This window comes from Centroberyx affinis, unplaced genomic scaffold (assembly GCF_046629955.1).
Source record: "Centroberyx affinis isolate AG114_WGS23_722 - 3 ecotype Tasmania unplaced genomic scaffold, CSIRO-AGI_Caff_v1 ptg000807l_1, whole genome shotgun sequence".
NCBI lineage: Eukaryota > Metazoa > Chordata > Actinopteri > Beryciformes > Berycidae > Centroberyx > Centroberyx affinis.
In genome coordinates, this window is record NW_027279410.1 from 257,751 (window position 1) to 276,755 (window position 19,005).

General features: G+C 43.6%; 1 protein-coding gene across 2 annotated transcripts in view; it reads right to left on the reverse strand.

The window, feature by feature from the left end:
- Window positions 1-19,005, reverse strand: part of cbl (Cbl proto-oncogene, E3 ubiquitin protein ligase) — a 38,783-nt gene that overhangs the window by 3,547 nt on the left and 16,231 nt on the right. Inside the window, exons 3-15 of one of the 2 annotated variants that reach the window (XM_071520553.1) lie at window positions 14,297-14,443; window positions 13,036-13,192; window positions 10,271-10,392; window positions 8,826-8,963; window positions 7,820-7,907; window positions 6,461-6,592; window positions 6,024-6,251; window positions 5,093-5,224; window positions 4,233-4,658; window positions 3,600-3,688; window positions 1,570-1,776; window positions 1,310-1,389; window positions 465-707 (exon numbers count right to left, since the gene is read on the reverse strand). In XM_071520553.1, the coding sequence (XP_071376654.1) occupies window positions 465-707; window positions 1,310-1,389; window positions 1,570-1,776; window positions 3,600-3,688; window positions 4,233-4,658; window positions 5,093-5,224; window positions 6,024-6,251; window positions 6,461-6,592; window positions 7,820-7,907; window positions 8,826-8,963; window positions 10,271-10,392; window positions 13,036-13,192; window positions 14,297-14,443 (2,189 nt within the window). The remainder of the gene's footprint in view (window positions 1-464; window positions 708-1,309; window positions 1,390-1,569; window positions 1,777-3,599; window positions 3,689-4,232; window positions 4,659-5,092; window positions 5,225-6,023; window positions 6,252-6,460; window positions 6,593-7,819; window positions 7,908-8,825; window positions 8,964-10,270; window positions 10,393-13,035; window positions 13,193-14,296; window positions 14,444-19,005) is intronic. The other variant, XM_071520554.1, reaches the window with a different exon arrangement.

The following is a 19,005-nucleotide window of genomic DNA, read 5'->3' on the forward strand; positions in this document are numbered from 1 at the left end:
TGAATGAACTAGTGCTAAAACTATGGTGAACAACTGTGGTTACTTTCAGCGATTTTGTCAAAATAAGATATTACGTATTAAAAGCAATAAAGCTGCAACGATTATTTTCATTATCGATTAATCTGTCTATTTTTTCAATTAATCAAATAATCATTTAGTCTATAAAATATCAAAAATAATGACAAATACCCATCACAAGTGATGTCTTAAAATTGCTTATTTAGTCTGACTAGCTGCCAAAAAAAGTGCAGGGCTTCATTTTATGATATGAAACGGAGAAAAGCAACCAAATCTTTTGTGAAGCTGTAACCAGCAAATGTTTGGTATTTTTACTTGATAATTAACTAAAACGATTAATCAGTTATCACAATTATAATAAATTAGTTTTCTGTCGACTGACTAATCAACTAATCATTTCAGCACCAAGGAGCAGGCCCTGGATCCACAGAGACAAAGAGACTTACGTGCTGCAGCACCAGCGTCTGCATCTATAGAAAGGCGGCTGAAGGGAGCCGTAGAGGATGAGCACGACGAAGAGGAGGAGGACGAGGAGGAGGAGCCCCCCAGTTCTGAGAGGGTCCGTCGGGCCGGGGCCAGCGGTAGTCGGGGTTTGGGGAAGTCGTAGCCATTTTCCTCCTCCTCTCCCTCCTCAGCTGTGTGGTCACGGGGGCCATTGGTCATTGCCAGAGGGGGCAACTCAGAATAATCTGGGAGAGATGGAGAACAAGGAGAGGTCACTAGCGTGTAAAACACTATTTGATGCACAGAGAACCACATGTGGTTAAATGGAGATTCAGCAAACGCCTGTTTCATTCCAAAATACTATATATATGCAAATTAGAGTATTTTCACTACCTAAAATTCTACCCTCTAAAACAACTATACTATAACGCAAGCAAAGGTCTTAAGATGAGTGACAACTGTAACCTATAATGTGCTTTAATTTCACTCATTTTGTAAGAGTAGGTGCAATTTTTTCAGATGGTGGAGATCTTATTTTCGAATCAAATTCTTCATATTCAGCAGATTCAGTGATTGGTGAGAGTGAGTTTCATTCCACAAGACTGTAATTTTAAATGGGAGGTTACACAAATGAATGTGAATCTCTGAAGGGTGGTACAGCAGGTAGGGAGGTTGGCGTCAAAACAGCATTTGTAAATAATTCTTCATTGTGTTTGTCACATAGCAAAGTACAAAGTAGTGGAACGTTTAGACAATCACAGCAAAGTATATGAAAATCAATCATTGTACCCATCTGTCCTCCTCCCACCTGATCCAAGTCAGTACTAAAGGCAGTGGGTCAAAGTACCTGAGTCTCTGGCCTGGGCCTGGATGTTGTACATGGCTTCATACATCTGAGGTCCATCCTCTAGGTCAGCCAGTGTCAGCCTAGCACAACAATGAAAGCAATAACATAACAATAATAACAGACACAGCCCTGCATTGACACAACGACTCATAGGAGAGTTAATACTGACAACAGGCTATCACCCATGACAGTAAAACTACCGTATGTCATGATCAACTTGACGTGTTGCAAGACTTGGGTATGTGGAGTGATATGCATACCGTGAGTTGAGTGCTTGGGTCTGTCTGTCTGTCTGGAGAGGTGCTAGAGGCTGAGGCTGCGGGGGCCTGGGGACCGGGGGCGTCTCTACTGCAGGTGGGGCCGCGGCGAGGGGCAGGACGGGCCGAGAGGAGGGGATCATGTACTCCGACTCCTCGTCACTGTCGGCAGTCTCCTCTCCTGTCACTGGCCTCAGGGCTGCAGACGGTCTGCGAACAAACACCCCGAGAATGGTTACCTTTTATTTTACACTTTAGGTTCGTTAAGATAAAACACCTAGAAAAATAAGCGGAGGGGAAACACTCGTCACGCAAAAAGCCAACAGTGGCATGAATAAAAATGCATACTTAAGCTGTGGAGCAGTAAATATGGCTTTACAATACACATTTAGGGCAACATGTTTCCAGTGGAAACTTCCTTAGGTATGTACTGTATAGATATATTTACTGTTCCACAACCTTTATATGAATTTTTACCATGCCATGGTCTTCAAGAGCCACATTCATGTCAGTGATTTGAGGTGAGACTTCACTCAGCTTCATTATGGTATGGTAAAAGTCATTTTTCACAAACCACATCTCTTCATTATTGAGAAGTATGTAATGAATATGTATGAACAAAATAACAAACAGCACATGAAAAAGGACAAACATTGAACTAACTAAATCAGAATTATAAAGGCAGCTACACAGGCGAGTCACATTAAGTTGAAAGCCAATTAGCAGTATGCGTCAGCTTTAAAAGTGTTCTGACAATTACCAGTCTTATGTGCTAGTTCTCAAAGTAACATGACGCAACAGGGTACCAAAAAGGAAAATAACCAATGCCCAAATTATGGGGGCATCAGTTCAAACAATAAAAAGAGAGTTGTTTAATGCGGCAGGGGAAAGGAAGATCCTGACGGCATATGTCAAGCATGGACGCACTGCAATAGTAAAGAGGAACAGTGGTTGCAAATGTAACTTCACCAACAGGGATGGATGCTAAAAACCACAAAACTACAACCCAAAAAATACCAAAGAATTTCATCAACACCTCTGTGACACAGTATCAACAAAAACTGTACATTGTGAGCTTCACAAAGCTGGTATTTAGGTCAGGGCTGCCAGTGAAGTCAAACACCTTCCATTCCCCCCAATCACCAGATCTAAACATCATTAAACCTTTATAGGAAGTCCTGGAGCGCAGAGTGTGAAGCAGGTTTCCACTTCCTTCATCACTCAAAGAACAGGAGGCTTTCATTCTTGAAGCAAGGTTCAGTATCCCAGTTCACACAGTTCAGGACTTATATGACAGTATAACAAGGAGGACCGAAGCTGTTCTGGAGCAAAGGGTGGCCCTACTCCTTATTATGTGCTTAATGTTCACATATTGTTACGTGTTTGTTATTTTGTCCACCAACTGGACACTATTGTATGTAATATGCTACAAGCTATTTTCTAGTATTGTACCAGTGCAACAAAACATTTTTTCTTGGGATAGGGTGCTTGTCAAAAAGTCTCAATAACATGAGACATGCTATATAATAAGCTATGTTTTCTAAAGGTTCAGTTGCTGACCAAGGCAGCTTATTATCTAGGGAGCCAGAGCTGGGGAGGGAGCTGAGATCACATTCAAATAAACTGCAAATTAATTATGTCTAGACATCACTGCCGCAAATTTGCTGTGGGATTGTACAGAATCTCTACATGTTATTTATGTGACTGCGAGCTTGAATTAATGGTTTCATTTTGCATGAGAGGTGGTTCCCCTCCCTTTGTTTTTTTAGAATTTCACCCTCTTGGAAACTCTTTGCTTTCTTCACACCCGTCATGGTACAATCACATCTGTCATAACTTTATTACATAAAGTGAAACAAAAACAGGCATCTAGTGAGACTGAGTGCATTGTTAGTAAGTTAACTGTATCCCTCAAGTACCCAGGTGGCCCGTATATATAATCTACATATTTCAAAACACCATAAAGAAAAAAAGAAGTGACAAAGAGGGGTACAGAATGGCAGAGGGAGGGAGAGAAAGAGCAGGTGAAGTACCTGGTTGCCAAAGCGTAGATGGCGTTGGCTGAGGCTGAGGGTTTTACTTTGGGGTTGTCGTACTCCTGACTGGCTGCTGCGGCAAAACTCTGGAAAGGAAGCAGGCACAGAAATCTCAGACCTTCAAAGTGAATGATATGTTTACATTCAAAATCTACAAACCAAAGACAAATCTCAGTGACCATGTTTATATGCACACAAAAAATATGATTGTAATGCAATTAATAAAATAATGTGAGTAAGGCAGGACCCATGTAAACACTGATTATTTAACTGTGATCATGCTCATAGAGTAAGCATAATCTCAGTGACAGTACTCAGACTTTATTTGCATGAACAGAGATCACTCAGAACATGAATACATGTTAATCACATTTCTTTAAGTGTGATTAAGTGGTGCATGTGCAGCTGGTGATTGAGCTCAGAGGTGACTTACTAAAAAAGGCAATACTTGCAATAACCACATGTCACATGTAAACTGGAGGGGAAGTGGGGAAGTGTCACAATAGTCTTACTCAGACAATTGGTTAATAGTTGCATTATTGTGTGCATGTAAATGTAGCCTTTGACTCTACCAATCAAACCAAACCACAGCCAGGTGTGTGTGTGTGTGTGTGTGTGAGTTCCTCTAACCAGCTGGTGGTCCAGACTGAGGGAGCTGTTGTTCCTCTGTGAGTCCGCACGTGTGTCTAGGACAGAGGGCAGCGCCAGGGGGAGGGAGTGTCGGTTGGACAGTTCTCGGACCCCTCCTCGAATGTCCCCTCCCAGACTGGACACCTGGGTGGACGAGGAAGACGAGGAGGAGGAAGAGGAGGAAGAGGTGGAGGTGGGGGCCTTGGGAACAGGCCTGGAGTTCCAGTCAGCCATGGGGCGGTTGGGGGGTGCCGGGGGCAGCTTGTCTCGAGAGGGCTCCCCGGGGGTGCAGGGTAAGGGCCGCCTCTGGAGCCGTCCGTCGGGGCCCGTCCCAGCGGAGTGGGGGCGGTCTGGGGGAGGAGGAGGGGGGAGATCCCTCAGCGCAGGGGGGAGGGGGAGAGGTTTGTCTTTGTGGTGGGACGCCGCCTGCAGGGGAGGGATGGTGACGGAGAAAAGGAGAGTTTTGGGGGAGAGTGGGAGGGTCATTTAGACTACATGTAAAATTGATGTGAAATCAAAGCAAACACAGTGTTGCATTTTTTTGTGCTGGAAAAAAACCAATTAGCAACAAGACCACTGTGACCATAATCAACAATATAAGCAACTTAGACAAGTAATACCCAAGTTGAATCTAGTTTCTTATCTGCAGAGAATTCCAGTTTCTTATCTGCAGAGAATTCCAGTTTCTTATCTACAGATCCTGTTTCTCTACATGTAAAAGAGCAGTATGTGATAACATCAATGTCTGGTATATGTAACACACTGAAAAAGGCTGAGAGAGTAGAAATCGTATTCCTCTCTTGCCTAAATACGTTGTTAACTTGGTGGTGTATGTTCAGTAGGTGCATCGAGGCTCTTACCTTGGTGGTGACACCTGGACTGGAGGCACCAGGGGGGTTGGGAGGTCTGTGCTGCAGCAGGTCTAGTCTGGGAGGCACGGGGGGAAGAGAGGACTGGGGCGTCATGGACATGGGTGAGGGGGGACGCTCCACCTGGAGGGGACACACAACACATCTGATCAAATAGTCAGGTTAAGACACAAGGGCAACATTTTAAGGTAATCAAGATTTGCCTAACGGCATCTTCTCATAATACACTTGATCAGTTGATGTTGATGTCCATCCTATTCCTGTTGCAGCCAATATTGTCCATCCATGTTGCTTTGTTCATGTAAGCCCAGCAGTGTTACACATTTAAAAAGAGGAATATATTGCAGTACACTTCTTATCTTGTTGCTCCATGGCTGCTGAATTCTAAAATGATCACTACCCTTCACCCTCACCACAATGAGACAAACCCAACTCAACACAAAATATAAGATATGTATGTAATACCGCTAAGTACTTCACAGTACATACATACACATTTATAGAGTTACTCAAGGATGAGAAAGGGGCCAGGTCAATACTCAAAGCCAAAGAAATACCTGGGACCATATCAAAGTGTGTATGATCTCAGGCATTCACATAGTCCGTAAGCAGACTAATGCACAGAGAGTTTCTCAGAGGCACATTAAAGATGTAGGAGAGAGTACATCGAATACCTACAGGCACAAAGGAAGCTGCTACCTTGGCACCTTGGACGACAGAGATGAAAGACTTTTGATATGAACTGTGAGCTTGAGGCTCACTAAAAATAAAAAAGGGCAAGGCAGAGAGTGTGTTAACTGTGGAGAGATGGTTCTCTCAGAAGAATAGAAACAGAGTAGAGGACAGTGGGAGCCTGTGAGGTGCATCCAGAGGCAGAACAGCAGAGGAAACTGAGATCCGTTTTGTCTTTCCTCAATCTTACCTTGGTACAGGCTAGTTTGCTCATCATGAGGTGGGGGTCTTCTAGTCGGTCGTCATCATCGTCGTCGTAGCTGGGTGAGGGGGCGCCCTCGGCCCCGAACATGCCCCTGCAGCCCCCGTAGGAGCCCCCGCTGTTGTCCTTGGGGTCGAAGGGATCTACGACGATGGGCTCCGTGCCCTTGATCTCACAGCGACAGAACGGGCATCCCGTTCCCTGGCCCTCTGACTCCTGGTGGTCAGATGGAAAGGGAGATGTAAGAGGACACCACGATGAGCTTATGTCACAGCAAGATGATGTTATGTCTGCTTTTATGTGTTTGTCGCCCCTGGAAAGATAGTTGGATGAGAAGGCACTGTTGAACGGTTCAACAGTGATTTATGACACTTAACTTTGAGCCACCTAGCCACACAAAACCATCCATCCACCCACTCCCATACCTGCCAGGCAGTGAGACAGGAGGTACACATGAGATGACCACAGGGCTCAATCTTCACGTCCTTGTCGTTCTCGGCACAGATCTTACACAGCTGGAAGGTGGAGCCCATCTCACAGTACAGCTCATATTGTTCCTGAAGGGAAAAAGAACACAGACAACTATGAGCTTTCAGCGCTTAAACACAGAATATCATCACAGGACATCAGCACTCCCTGAGACCACTTTGAAAGTGCCCAAAACAATCTGCAGCATGAGGCCTGGGGATCAAGTTAGTATGTGGTGATCAATCTTATGCAAAAACAAAATGAGTCTGTTCATAAAGATCCTCTCAGAGTATCAGTCTGATATGAGCTAATAAGGGATTTGGGTTGGGCAACTGGACTTGCCGATTTTTTGCAGATTTAAATTGATTGCCTCATTTAACATATTTGGTCGTTTAACATGACCAAATATCAAGATTGTAGTGGAAAACACTCGGGGATTTCCCGCAGTGATTTATAGCCATGGGAGACTGCCTTCACAAAGGAAACACCCCATCTTGACTGAAAAGCTCTAAAAAACCCCCAACTCTAATATTTGAGTATATTTTCACTGGGGTCTAACCGTGACATCTGCTAACCAAATGCAACATAGTGACCAATAAGGAGCATGTTATTTGGGGAACATGACATTGTTTGAGTTAAGTTAATTGTTACAACTTAAGCTAACGTTAAAGTCATAATACCAGCATACCTCGTCTAAAACACTGGTATTTAACTCCAATACCAATTACTACCTCAAATTATTTCCTTCTTGCCATTACAAACAACTTCTGCACTGCCTTCCTCCCTGTATTTACTGGTATACTCCATTAGCCTACAGGTGATTTGAATTAGATTTTTCAAACCCAATGCAAACTAATTGAATCAAGTATATTAACACTTGCATATTAAATAGAGATGTGTGTGTTATATATTTAGGTTAGTCAGCTACTTAACCTTGACTAACACATAGCCTGTGGGATGTTTTGTCACATTTTGTACTACTGCTTCCGACTGGGAATGCACTGCGACCTGGTATTTTCTTGACTGTGAGAACTTGCACTATAATTTAAAATGTAAAAATGCCCATTCCTTGTGCATTTAGATGCTATGTTACAATTAAAGCCTACACTGTGCACACTGTGTGTGTTTGTTGTTGTCTGTCTGCCCCTCACCCCGGGTCATATATGTGATGACGACTGCTTGACAGGCGTATGTGGGTGCCCAACTGCATAACGGATGTTATCAGGAAACAAACAAAACAAAAAACAAAGAACAAGCCTGTGGATGCAGCCTAGGAAGTCAGTGAAGGGGAATGATTTACAACATAGTGCTTTGACCTGTGTGACTTTGATGTGGTCTTGTGGCGAAGGTTCACACAGTCCTGTCAGGTCAGGGTTTTGGGTCCGGCCATCAGGGAACAAATAGCTGCAGATGCAGAGGCACACAGGGTTAGAAGGAACACACACACACACACACACACACACACACACACACACACACTATTCACTTTCCCTTAAAGTGCCCGTGGGTATTTTGAAAGGCATTTTTATTGTTATCATCAGCATTATATATAATCTATAATATTATTATATATAACATTATATATTATTATCGTTAATATTACTATATGGTATGTTTATATTGCATGTACACTTAGCAGGCTGCGGCGATGACAACATCTCTTCAGTCCATTTATTCAATCTGACAACTTGTTTTAACATCATCGCCATAACGATGCATGTACGTGATTATTGTACCAATGGGTCAGATGCTATAATTGCCATTTGATAAATGTTTTGTAGATAGAGGCAATGTGCTGTATAAGCTTTCCCAGTTTAAATCAGCATTTGATTACAGGTTTGGACAGGCCAACCATAGCTTTCATTAAACAAAGGAATCAACGTTGGCATAAAAAGACGAGTATTACGCCAGGCAGCCAAACCACTGACTGAGCAGCACATTACAAACCAACATCTCCATTCTGCTTATGATAACAGTGAAATGATGGGAACAAGCAATATGATATGGCTGGATTGGTTTAGAGCCGACAAGCAGACTCAATCGTGGGCTGCGAAACAAAGCTGCATAGTTTACATAGAAATGAATGCTTTGTGGGGAGAGAGGAGAAGAAAGAGGGAGAAATTGGAGGCAGAAGAGAAGCCTTGACTACGACAGGAAGATTGGTTGAGAGATCATCTATTAAAACTGCATAAATACAGAGCAAGAACAAGCCTGGGAGACAGTGAAAAAAACAGAGCTGGAGGAGAACAGTAAATAGAGTTCTCCGAAAAAGAAAGAAAATGATGGATATAAGGATGCCTAACAAGGTGCAGCTGAACTTACAATCCTTCCCTGAAGCCGTCGATGAGCGCCTGGAAGAGGGGTTTGTTGTGGGGAATGGTCTGGAGTATGTTCCCGTCTGCTGTCACGTAGCCGATGGCCCACTGGCCCAGCCGCGTACAGCTCAGTCGGAAGATATAACTGGGGAGAGAGACATGAGAAATAAGATATTGTTGGATGTTGTGACACTTGGCACACACTGAAAACAATGAAATTAGCCTAAAGAAGCTAATCAAATGAGTTGGTGAAAAGTGTCCCTGCAAATTGTGCATGGTAACCTGTTCTTTAAAAGTATTCTGTATGTACACTACCAGTCAAAAGTTTGGACACACCACATTTTTCTTTATTGTTACTGTTTTCCACATTTTAGAATAATAGTAACGACATCAAAACTATGAAATAACACAAATGGAATCATATAGTGACCAAAAAGGTGTTAAACAAATCAAAACTATCTACTTATATTTTAGATTCTTTAAAGTAGCCGCCCTTTACATTGATGGAAAGGCAAAGGATTTGGAAAAAAATTCATACATAGGCATCAACTTCACTATTTATATTTGTCTAAGAAACAAATTTCAAGCATTTAAGCATAAGCCTTTAGATCAAAATGGCTTTAAGATAATGAAAAACATAGTACATTCAATCAGGGGTGTCCAAACCTTTGACTGGTGGTGTATCTTAAAAAATAATAACTCTAAATGCAACTACATGGTCTTAAACATGCATGGAAATATTCTCTTGGTAATAGGGCATGGGTAAGTGTAGCACTGCTTTGCTCTCCACGTGGCCCTGTGCAGGCCGGGCCTAAGAGGTGACATCAGCTTTCTGTGTACAATCAGGCCATTGATGCTAGGTACCAGTACCACGCTGCACTGGATCCTACACACACACACACACACACACACACACACACACACACACACACACACACACACACACACCATAGCATAACTGGCATGTGAAAGTGGAACTGAGACTGAACTGGTGCCTTCTCTGTCACTGTACCGACGCCAAGCAAGGGTTTGCTTACGTGCGTTTGTGTGTGTGTGTGTGTGTGTGTACGTGTGCACAAGCATACATGCAGGCCTTAGATGGTCTTGTGACTGACGAGCTATTTACGTAACAATAAGTGTCAATGGTGGCAATGTTCACACTGCCAAAACATGTGCATACAGAAACTAATAATAGGCGATAAACAGAATTCATCGGAAGACATTGGGCTCTGACAGCGAGGCCGGGGCCAGTTAAGATACGCATTGTGCTGAGAAATGTGCCGAGTCATGGCTACAATGAACTCACACCATGGAGCAAATGTCACCAAACCTCTCCGCTGCCGGTGTTTTGACAATAGGCTAATCTGGTATGAATTGTAGGATGTGTGTGTGTGTGTGTGTGTGTGTGTGTGTGTGTGTGTGTGTTTGTTTATGTCTCTCTCTCTGTCTCACCTGCCAGGCTTGTGGATGAACTTCTGCAGCCGTGCTTTGACCTCATCGTAGGTGAGGAAGGCCATGTACCCCGGGTGAGTCACTGCCAAGCTGTTCCAATTCCGCAGCAGGGATGACCAAGGCTGCATGTACGCACGCACGCACGACACACACACACACACACACACACACACACACATACGAGAGAGAGAGAGAGAGAGAGTGAGTCATCGGATGTGTGAGTGAATGGACATTGCAATGACAGCATGAGCAGTGTAATGGAGAAACATAGTGAATCATGGATGACGCTAAAACAACTGTGTACCGAGCATCAGTGTGATTTATACATAATGGCCATTTTCACCTAGGTCAAACAATGTAGAAAGGTCCCCAAGCAAAATTTAAAACACTTTATACTGCATGCGACTTATCTGGCATTTCTGGAGCCACAGAATCAAGTAGGTTAAATGAACGCAACTGACTATTGTTATTATATTATTATTATATATAACTGCAAACCCTTCCTATTTGGTATCTAAAACAGCCTCATGCAATCTTCTTAGGTGGTTGTATGTTTCTTTCAACCCTTCTTGACCCAAATCTGAGTCAAGTCGACCCAAGGGGGAAAAGGGGTGATAGTGTAGATACATTAGCATAAATAATAAACTAATTCATACTTTTCCAAAGCGCCAGAGTGAGTGTGTGGAACCACCTACTCACTGTCACCACAGTCTGTCTGGTGTGTGTGAGGAAGTGGAATTAACACATACAAGGCTGTAAATGAACTGCAAAGTCACAGCCATGGTTAAAGCTGCATTAGGCAATATTCTTTATGTAAAAATACACCTGTCTTATCAGCCTAAATGAAAAAGGGAGTGCAAAGAGAAAAGAGTCCCATCTCCACTACTTGAAACCCTGCAGATTCGCCCTATTTGCCAAAATGAAATGTTCGGTTATGTACGCTTCTTTGCTCACAGGAAATGACAAATCGAAACGTAAGAGCGAAATGCGAGTGGTCTCGTCGACAGCAGCGAGTGAGCGCTCCATCCAAGGAAACCTGCTGGACCCACCATTGTTAGATCTTTTGCATCTCGTCCCTCTGGTATAAAGCGATCACAGACCGGCCAAGTTGGGAAACAAAAGCATGCTGTGTGCAGTTTACTGACATCATGTTACATGATTACTGGGTATGGAAGTTCAAAGTATTCAATTACCTCTCACCGACATTTGGAGCCAACAACATGTGAAGCTGCCTAGTGTAGCTTTAACAAGCAGTAGAATTATTTTTCATAAAGACACGTCAATTCACCCTAAACCTGTTAAACTTTGAAGCTTTACTAAAGATATTGATCTAAATTATTCACCAATTAAATCAAATTAATTGGCCTAAAGACACTGCATGTAATGAGGGACATTTGAAGGTATCTTCACAATAACAAAAAAAACAGAGCTCAAAATGGCCACAGGCTCACTTCCTCTTCAGAGCTCGAGGACATAAAGACGAGGGCTTGTTCTTTATGAGGGAGTGTGAAGGAAATGTCTGTAGGCCTATAATCTGTTTAAGCTTCATTAAGCCTGTCCACGCCTTAGACACGAGTAGCAAGGGATAATGTCATCAAGGGAATAAGCAGCATACACTATTCCATATGGGAGTGGTTTAAAGATAATGTAAAGAGCAGTGAGAGAGGTTTAGACATGACATGGTATAACGCCTCAGTGTTTTTCCTCCAGTACAATGTTAATTACAGTGTTGAGACTAATTGCCGGGACTATACACTAGCCCGGAGGATGATGCCTGATAAACCTGCCTCCTGCCCTCCCCTTCCTTTGTCTTTTCTATTTTTTCTTCTCATCCGCCCTCCTTTCTTCTCATTGACATGCTGATGAGGATAGGGACCTTGATAAGTATTGCGAAGCACATGCACACACACAAAAATACACACACAAATAAATACACATACTCCAAAACGCAAATAGGTCGTTTCTGGCTGCCTCACGTTTATCATCGCAACATGAAAGACTGGATTCAGCTCCCTGCTCAAAAGCAATACTCTAGTAGCGAAGGTCTGTAGATTACAAGGTTGAGTCAGGATTAAAACAAACTCACAGACCGACAACGTACCAATGCTCTACAACCCCAATAGGCCTGCTTAGTCCAGAAGGGATTCTGGTCTCAGTGCTAGTTCCACAATTTCTGAACCTCTCTATTCTCTAGACCTTCTCTAGTTTTCATAAAGTAATCTGAGGAGCACACATAATGACAAGGGTCCTTGAGAAGGATCTCAATGGAAATCTCTAGCTAGTTAAAGTGAAAAAACAAAACAAAACAAAAAAACAGGTCTGTATGGGCCAAATGAAGCAACAACAGAACCCCAGTGAAACAACTAAAATAGGCTAAAAGCATTTCAATGTACCAAACATTTCTCTCTCTCAAAGAGAGCGGGGGAAAAGTTTCTACCTCGGTCCCATCTGACAGTGTGAGCAGGCATCCTCTTAACAAGTTGATAGAGTTAGCCCAAAAAAGATGTGGCAGATGAGCTAAAGTTCATTATGTGCTGCTAAAATGAGATTTGTTTCCTACACCAAGGCTAATAGACTGCTATGAATTGCTCTCTGTCTCTGTTTTCTCTTTCACTCCATCTCTCACTCTCTCTCTTTGCGTGTTCCTCTCATTAACTCACAAGGCAAATGATAATAGAATGAGTGAGGTGCAGTGTGTGTGTGTGTGTTTGTATGTGTGTGTGTGTGTGTGTGTGGACGTGAATGGACACACGCCTGCTCCCTACCTGGAATAGCCTGGTGAAGATGTCGAACTCAAAGACAGAGATGTAGTCGTTACAGGTGAGGTCTATGGTGGACTTCAGGGCCATGGCCTCCAAACCGGAGCTGATGGGGTGAAACTCATGGAGAGACTGACGGAACACCTTCCAAGGCACTATGGTCCTGTAACACACCACAACAACACATGACAACATCCCCATGCGCAAATCGAAATAGAAACTAAACTTCATGATTATAGCTGTTTTACAATGAGTCTTTTGGCCCTTTGTATCGTTCTGCAGTGCAGTATGTGCAGTCCTTGGTCAGGGGCATCAATTCAATACACCTCAAGTTATGCCAAAGTCCCTGCAACTAATATCATTGTCACCCTAACCCTAACCCAAACCTGCTTATATTGACAACATTTCTCTGGACAAAGCAGAGCAATGACTGATGATACGGTACTGTTATTTGGTCAACTAGAGCTTAGAGGGTCATTGGTTCTGAATGCTCATCCGATGTGATTTTTTTGAAGATATGGCTTCCAAAAAAATTTGTGGGGATTTTTTTGCTTTACTCTTACTCTCAATTGCAACGACAACATGAAATTTGGACTCACTTAGGCTAAGGTATGCCAACTTGCCATACCCAAATAACGACCACATCCTCGGTCAGTACCCCCTGAAGATGTAAGATACATTAACCACCACATTGTTATTTGATAAATGGGGAAAGCTACTGTGTAAGTATTGGGAAATTCCAGCCATTAAAATTCTACCATATTTCCTGTATGGCTGCATACAGCGTGCACTGACTTAGCTATGTGTACTTGGGGATGTATTTTTTGATACCGCCGCAAAGAAAATCTAGGCTGTTTTGTGGTTTAGTTTGAATGTTTGATGGTATGATACACGGGTTCTCAAACATTCATGTCAAGGACCCCAAGGGGAGATGAGCTTTAGACCAAAGACCCTCACATAATTTGCCCGGGTTTGTCCCAGAGACCTGATCTAAGAAGATGTTTGCTGTCTGTGTCTACTGTAGCTGAGGGGAGGTAAGAATGAGGAGAGTGAGACCTCCGATCAGAATTGCCACTAATTTTCTCTCATTGTGCTAAGGTCTAGTGAATTAAGTAAATGTAAATTTAACACAGTGAATTTACCCTAATCCTCCTTTTGCTAGGGACTCCCTGGAACCTGCTCAAGGGACCTCAAGGGGGTTCCAGGACCCCTGGTTGGGGATCACTGGCATAATACAGTATTCTATATGTATTGTAATTGGACTCACTTGTCCCCGAAGGCACGCCTCCAGAACTCCGCAGCGTCTGCCTTGGTGATGCGGAAGTTGTCTCCCTGAAACAGACCATTGGGAAAGATGGCCTTCAGCTCAGCCAGCATGTGGCTGAAGATCAACGACAGCTTGGTCAGGTTCCGTCTGTGGGAGAGAAGAGCAGTGGGGAGAGTCTGAGATTCAACATCTTTATCATGCATTGTGACTGCAGTATATATTACAGCTTAATAAAGGAGACAAAATCCAAAATAAAGGAAAAAGGGAAAGAGAGGAAGGGGTGAACAAGCATGGTGGTGGGAAGGAAGGAGGAGAAGGAAGAAGGGGACAGAGGAAAGAGCAGAGGTGTTTGTGAGATAAAGACATGTCAACTTTACTTCTAAAAGTCTAACTTTTAACACTGCAACTGTGTTCTTTTCTAATGTTTGTGAAAAAAAAAAGTTACAATATATTTGCAATTAACCTTTCGCAAAGGAGACCTCTCCTGTGCAGAATATCATTTCTAGGACATACAAACTTGCTGATGTTTTTAAGCTTGCCATTAGGTGGAGAGCTTCTTCATGTTGGTTTGTCTGTAAGGACGATATTTTGGGGACAATGTTCATTGACTTCCATTAATCTGAATGCTTATTGACATCATATGGCACTTGGTTTTTTGCTGTTCCGTTCTGTCGGTAGCCTTGAAATAACCGTGGATTCAGCTGAGCTGTGTCTGAGAGTGTGAGAGTGAGCGTAATGTGGATGTCATGCACCAAGATTCACCCCCACTGAGACTAAAATCATTTATAGGCCGAAGCAGGTTGCCTTGGGTCTTAATTTTTGTTGTTTGCATGATTGTCGTCATCAGCTTAGCCTAGATGCTGGGAATCGGGTGTGAAGTTGTTTGGAAGAGCGGTTCTCAAGAAAGCTGCAAGCAGCAATTCCGAAGGCCAAGCAATCGGTCCGTTCCGAACAGGCCTGTTTTGAACAGGCACTGCACTAGTCTTTATTAATTGTGAATGTTTAATGTACTTTCTTGAGTCAGTGCAGAAATAAGTAGGCTAAAACAAAAATATTATAACAAATAGTAATAAATATAAGGCAAAGTTCATATTTTAGTCTTCTCAGAGCAATACTGGATCTCTCTCCTGAGTACTACTGCACTCACAGAACTGAGATCCAATAATTATGGAAACATAAATCAGTTTAAATAATGAGGAAATGCCCCAATTTTACATGGTCATAACACTTGCATACTGGGGCTTTAACAAACCCTCCTAAAACAGAAGCCCCTATGATCTTTCCCTGTTCCTCCCTTTACTTCTCCCATGTATATTTTGAACATTGGCAAAATGGAGTCAGTGTGCAAGTGGGACTTGTCAGGATTGAGACATTCTCAAATTTTCTATCCAGTCTGTTTCCTCAACATTACGGTTGTTCCTACCAGTTCTGCAGTCTTCGGCGCAAATGTTGCGGTTAAAACTATCAAGTCCATGCGGTGAAAAAAGAGAATGTGACGCTGCTGTCAGTGGCGGTTTATTAAGACCTTATGGATAAATTGACGCCTCTGGTTACTGGTATCAAGTAAACCGAAAATAAAGGCAATGGTAGCCGCCATATTGAACTGAAGTAAACGTTACTATGGTTACAGACATTATTTACGGCCATCGCGAGATCGTAGGAGTGGAGTGACTCCCATGTACCATACATACCGTATGCGCATTCACTCAATTCGATTGTCACTACCAAATTCTGGCAGTGTGTACGTAGCCTTAGTGACATTCAGTTATAAAAGTAGCCGGCCAGACAGAGGTGGGCAGACGGCTAAATAGCCGGCAGCTGGTGCTTGGGGAGCCCTCTGAGGCTTGAAACTAACACTGAGCTAGTTTTCACTTGTTTTTACACAGGGTGAACTCAGCAACTTATCAGTTTAGTTCTGACAGACAGACGCATGTCAGGACACAAATTGCATGCTTGGCCTCACCTCTTCAGAGAAAGAAGAGGTTTTCCTGCAGATTGTACACTTCCATAAGAATAACTGACAACTTATAATTACTAAAATATGTAGTCAAACTGATGGTAGCTTACAGAGGAGGCTTCAAGGTGCCAGGGAAGGAGTGGGAGATAAGATATTTTACACAAGAGGTTGGGTTTTTCCTTTGTGTTTTCTCCTACTGATAACTGTCCTTAGCTGCCTCCACAATACAGAGATAGTCATGAGCCCCGGGGGACAACGGAGTGGCGTGCGCCCACACACACACACACACACAGACACACACACACACACACACACACAGACACACACACACACACACACACACAGTGAGTGAGAGGTGGAGGCATCCCAGTATATAGCTCTGATTCCAGTTGCGAAGAGTGGGAGATGAAAAAAGGAAGAAGAGTAGCGAGGAGAGGAGGATAGAACAAGGGAGTGGGAGAGGAGATGAGAAGAGGAGAGTATAACAGAGGAGAATATGAGCAAGAGGAGAGAGGAGAGGAGGAAGCAGCACCATGCCACCATGCCCTAACACCCAAGCAGAGCATTAGAAGTGTTATGCAGAGAAAGCGGTGATTTACGAGGCAGCACAGAGGGGGATTGTGCCTGGCTCTCAGGGCGGGTGAATTGACATGCACGAGAGAGAGCAATGAGAGGGTGGCTACATCGCAGCTGTATGAGCGCAGAGAGGGAGGAGTGGAAAGAGTGAATGAGCAAGGAGGACAGCGACTGGGGGATGGATGCAATACAGTGAGTAAGATCAGTATATGTTGAGACCCTGCCAAAACAGGCGAGTGCTTGCTAGGATGATCGTTTATATCAAAGAGAGTGCAGACAAGAATGTGGAAGAGAGAAAATGCAAGGTCTACATTGGCAGCTTGCAAATGAAGGGTTATATTTTTACCCTCTCAGCAGTAAAATGATCCTCCAAACAGTGACTAGCGTTGTAGCTGGCTGGCTAGTCTATTGAACTGCTCTGTCTGCTTAAAATCTACAGCTAAGACTTGAAGCCAGAGTCAGTGATTTGACGTCTTTGAAGTCGGGGCAACCCTCACCAGAGATGCAACGTGGAAAATGAGACCTTCAAGCTCCTCTAGGCGTTTTCCCTACTTGTTAACATCTTCCCTTTCCAGTGTCATCTCCGGAGAGACGAGCTTTGAATTCCCTGTATGACATTGCTTTTCTGACTGTTTTCTTCAACAGCTATCATCTCAGCGGGAGGTCCTCCTGTGTTTCCGCTGCTTCCTGGCCCTACTGGCCTACTGAGCCTTAAAGCTGCAGTCTCATCCATTCTCCTATCACCCTCTCTCGAGTCTGCGCTTTTATCTAAGCTACAACTGCCCCCCCTCCTTCCCCCCCATGCTCTACTTTCATCTACAGCGTAATCGTATGAAGTCATTTATCCGCTCGCTCAAGTTTGTGTGTAGCTCTAATCTTCCCCTGACTCAAAGCTTTCATTTCCACATCTAGGCTAGTTTACTGTCTTAAGAATCCACTTATCCACTCCCCTCATCTCTGCACTTGTAACATTAATGGAGGCTACTTAAATCCTCAAGCTTAAAAATTCCTCACTCCAAACCTCCCCAACTCAATTTCATTTCTAATTCATCAACTAATGCTAATAGTAAGCTTGGAGATTTACATTTGAGGCCACAATTTCAGTGGGCGCAATACACTCTGAAATTGTGTGACCATAGGAGGCTAAAGCTAGGCTGAATTATACATGTATCTCACAGACGACACAATTCAGGTTTGTCCATTACATTTCTATGGGTAACTTTCAGCATGTTGGTTGCAGCATCCTGAGTAGGAGAACACAGTGGCTAGCACCTCTGAAGCAGCCAATCGCAGGGTGTTCTGGGTGTTATGTGTAGATAGAAAGAGAGAGAGAGGGAGAGAGTGAGAGAGAGAAAAAGAGAGAATGCTGTGAAAGCGAACACTGGCGTGAATGGCATCAAGCTCCCAGGGTGGCACAGCTGTCTCTGGCACGAGAAATGCCCCTGTGTATGAGCCTTCCCTGTGTATTTGAGTCTGTATGGGAGAGAGACTGCGACAGAATGAAAAGCTGAAAGTTGTTTCAAAACTTTCACTGAGACACGGGTTCAAATCCAGTCTCACAAGTCGTAAGAGTAAGCCAATATCTGTTTGAGCATCTCTCCCTCCCTCTCCGCCTCTGTCCCTCTCCCTCCTACAATGCCAGCTCTGTAGTTGGTGTGTGTACTGGGCAGTAGCCAGTGCTCCAATAGCCTTCCCCTACAACTGTTGCTGCTATTTCAGCTGCTGTGCCAAGGAGGATGTGGAGTCAGTGAGCTTTAGCCATACAGAGAACGAGGCTTGCTAACTCACACTGGATCGTCACAGGTCTGCAATATTCTCCCTTTTCCATCTCTCATGGTCACTCTTAACCATTACCAAGGCAACAAGCCAAACCTTTCTCTGGACACTAGCTTTTTGTCCCCCTCCCCCTCATGCTATAGCTTGACCTCTGACCCTGCAGCTGGCTGCTCCCTTCCTGTTTCCTGCTGGCTGTGATAAAGTAGCGCAGCTAACCAGGCGACTCCGCACTGCGCTAATGCACCACAGCACAGCTAGCAAGGGTCAGCCGTGCAGAGTGAGAGCCTGTCTGTCTGCATTGGCTGAGTCAAGGATTGGATCACAAGTAGCTGTATTATCATCGTGCAGCTGTATTATCTTCACAGTGTCACATTACTGTGAAGTGCTTTGTTGCTGAAGG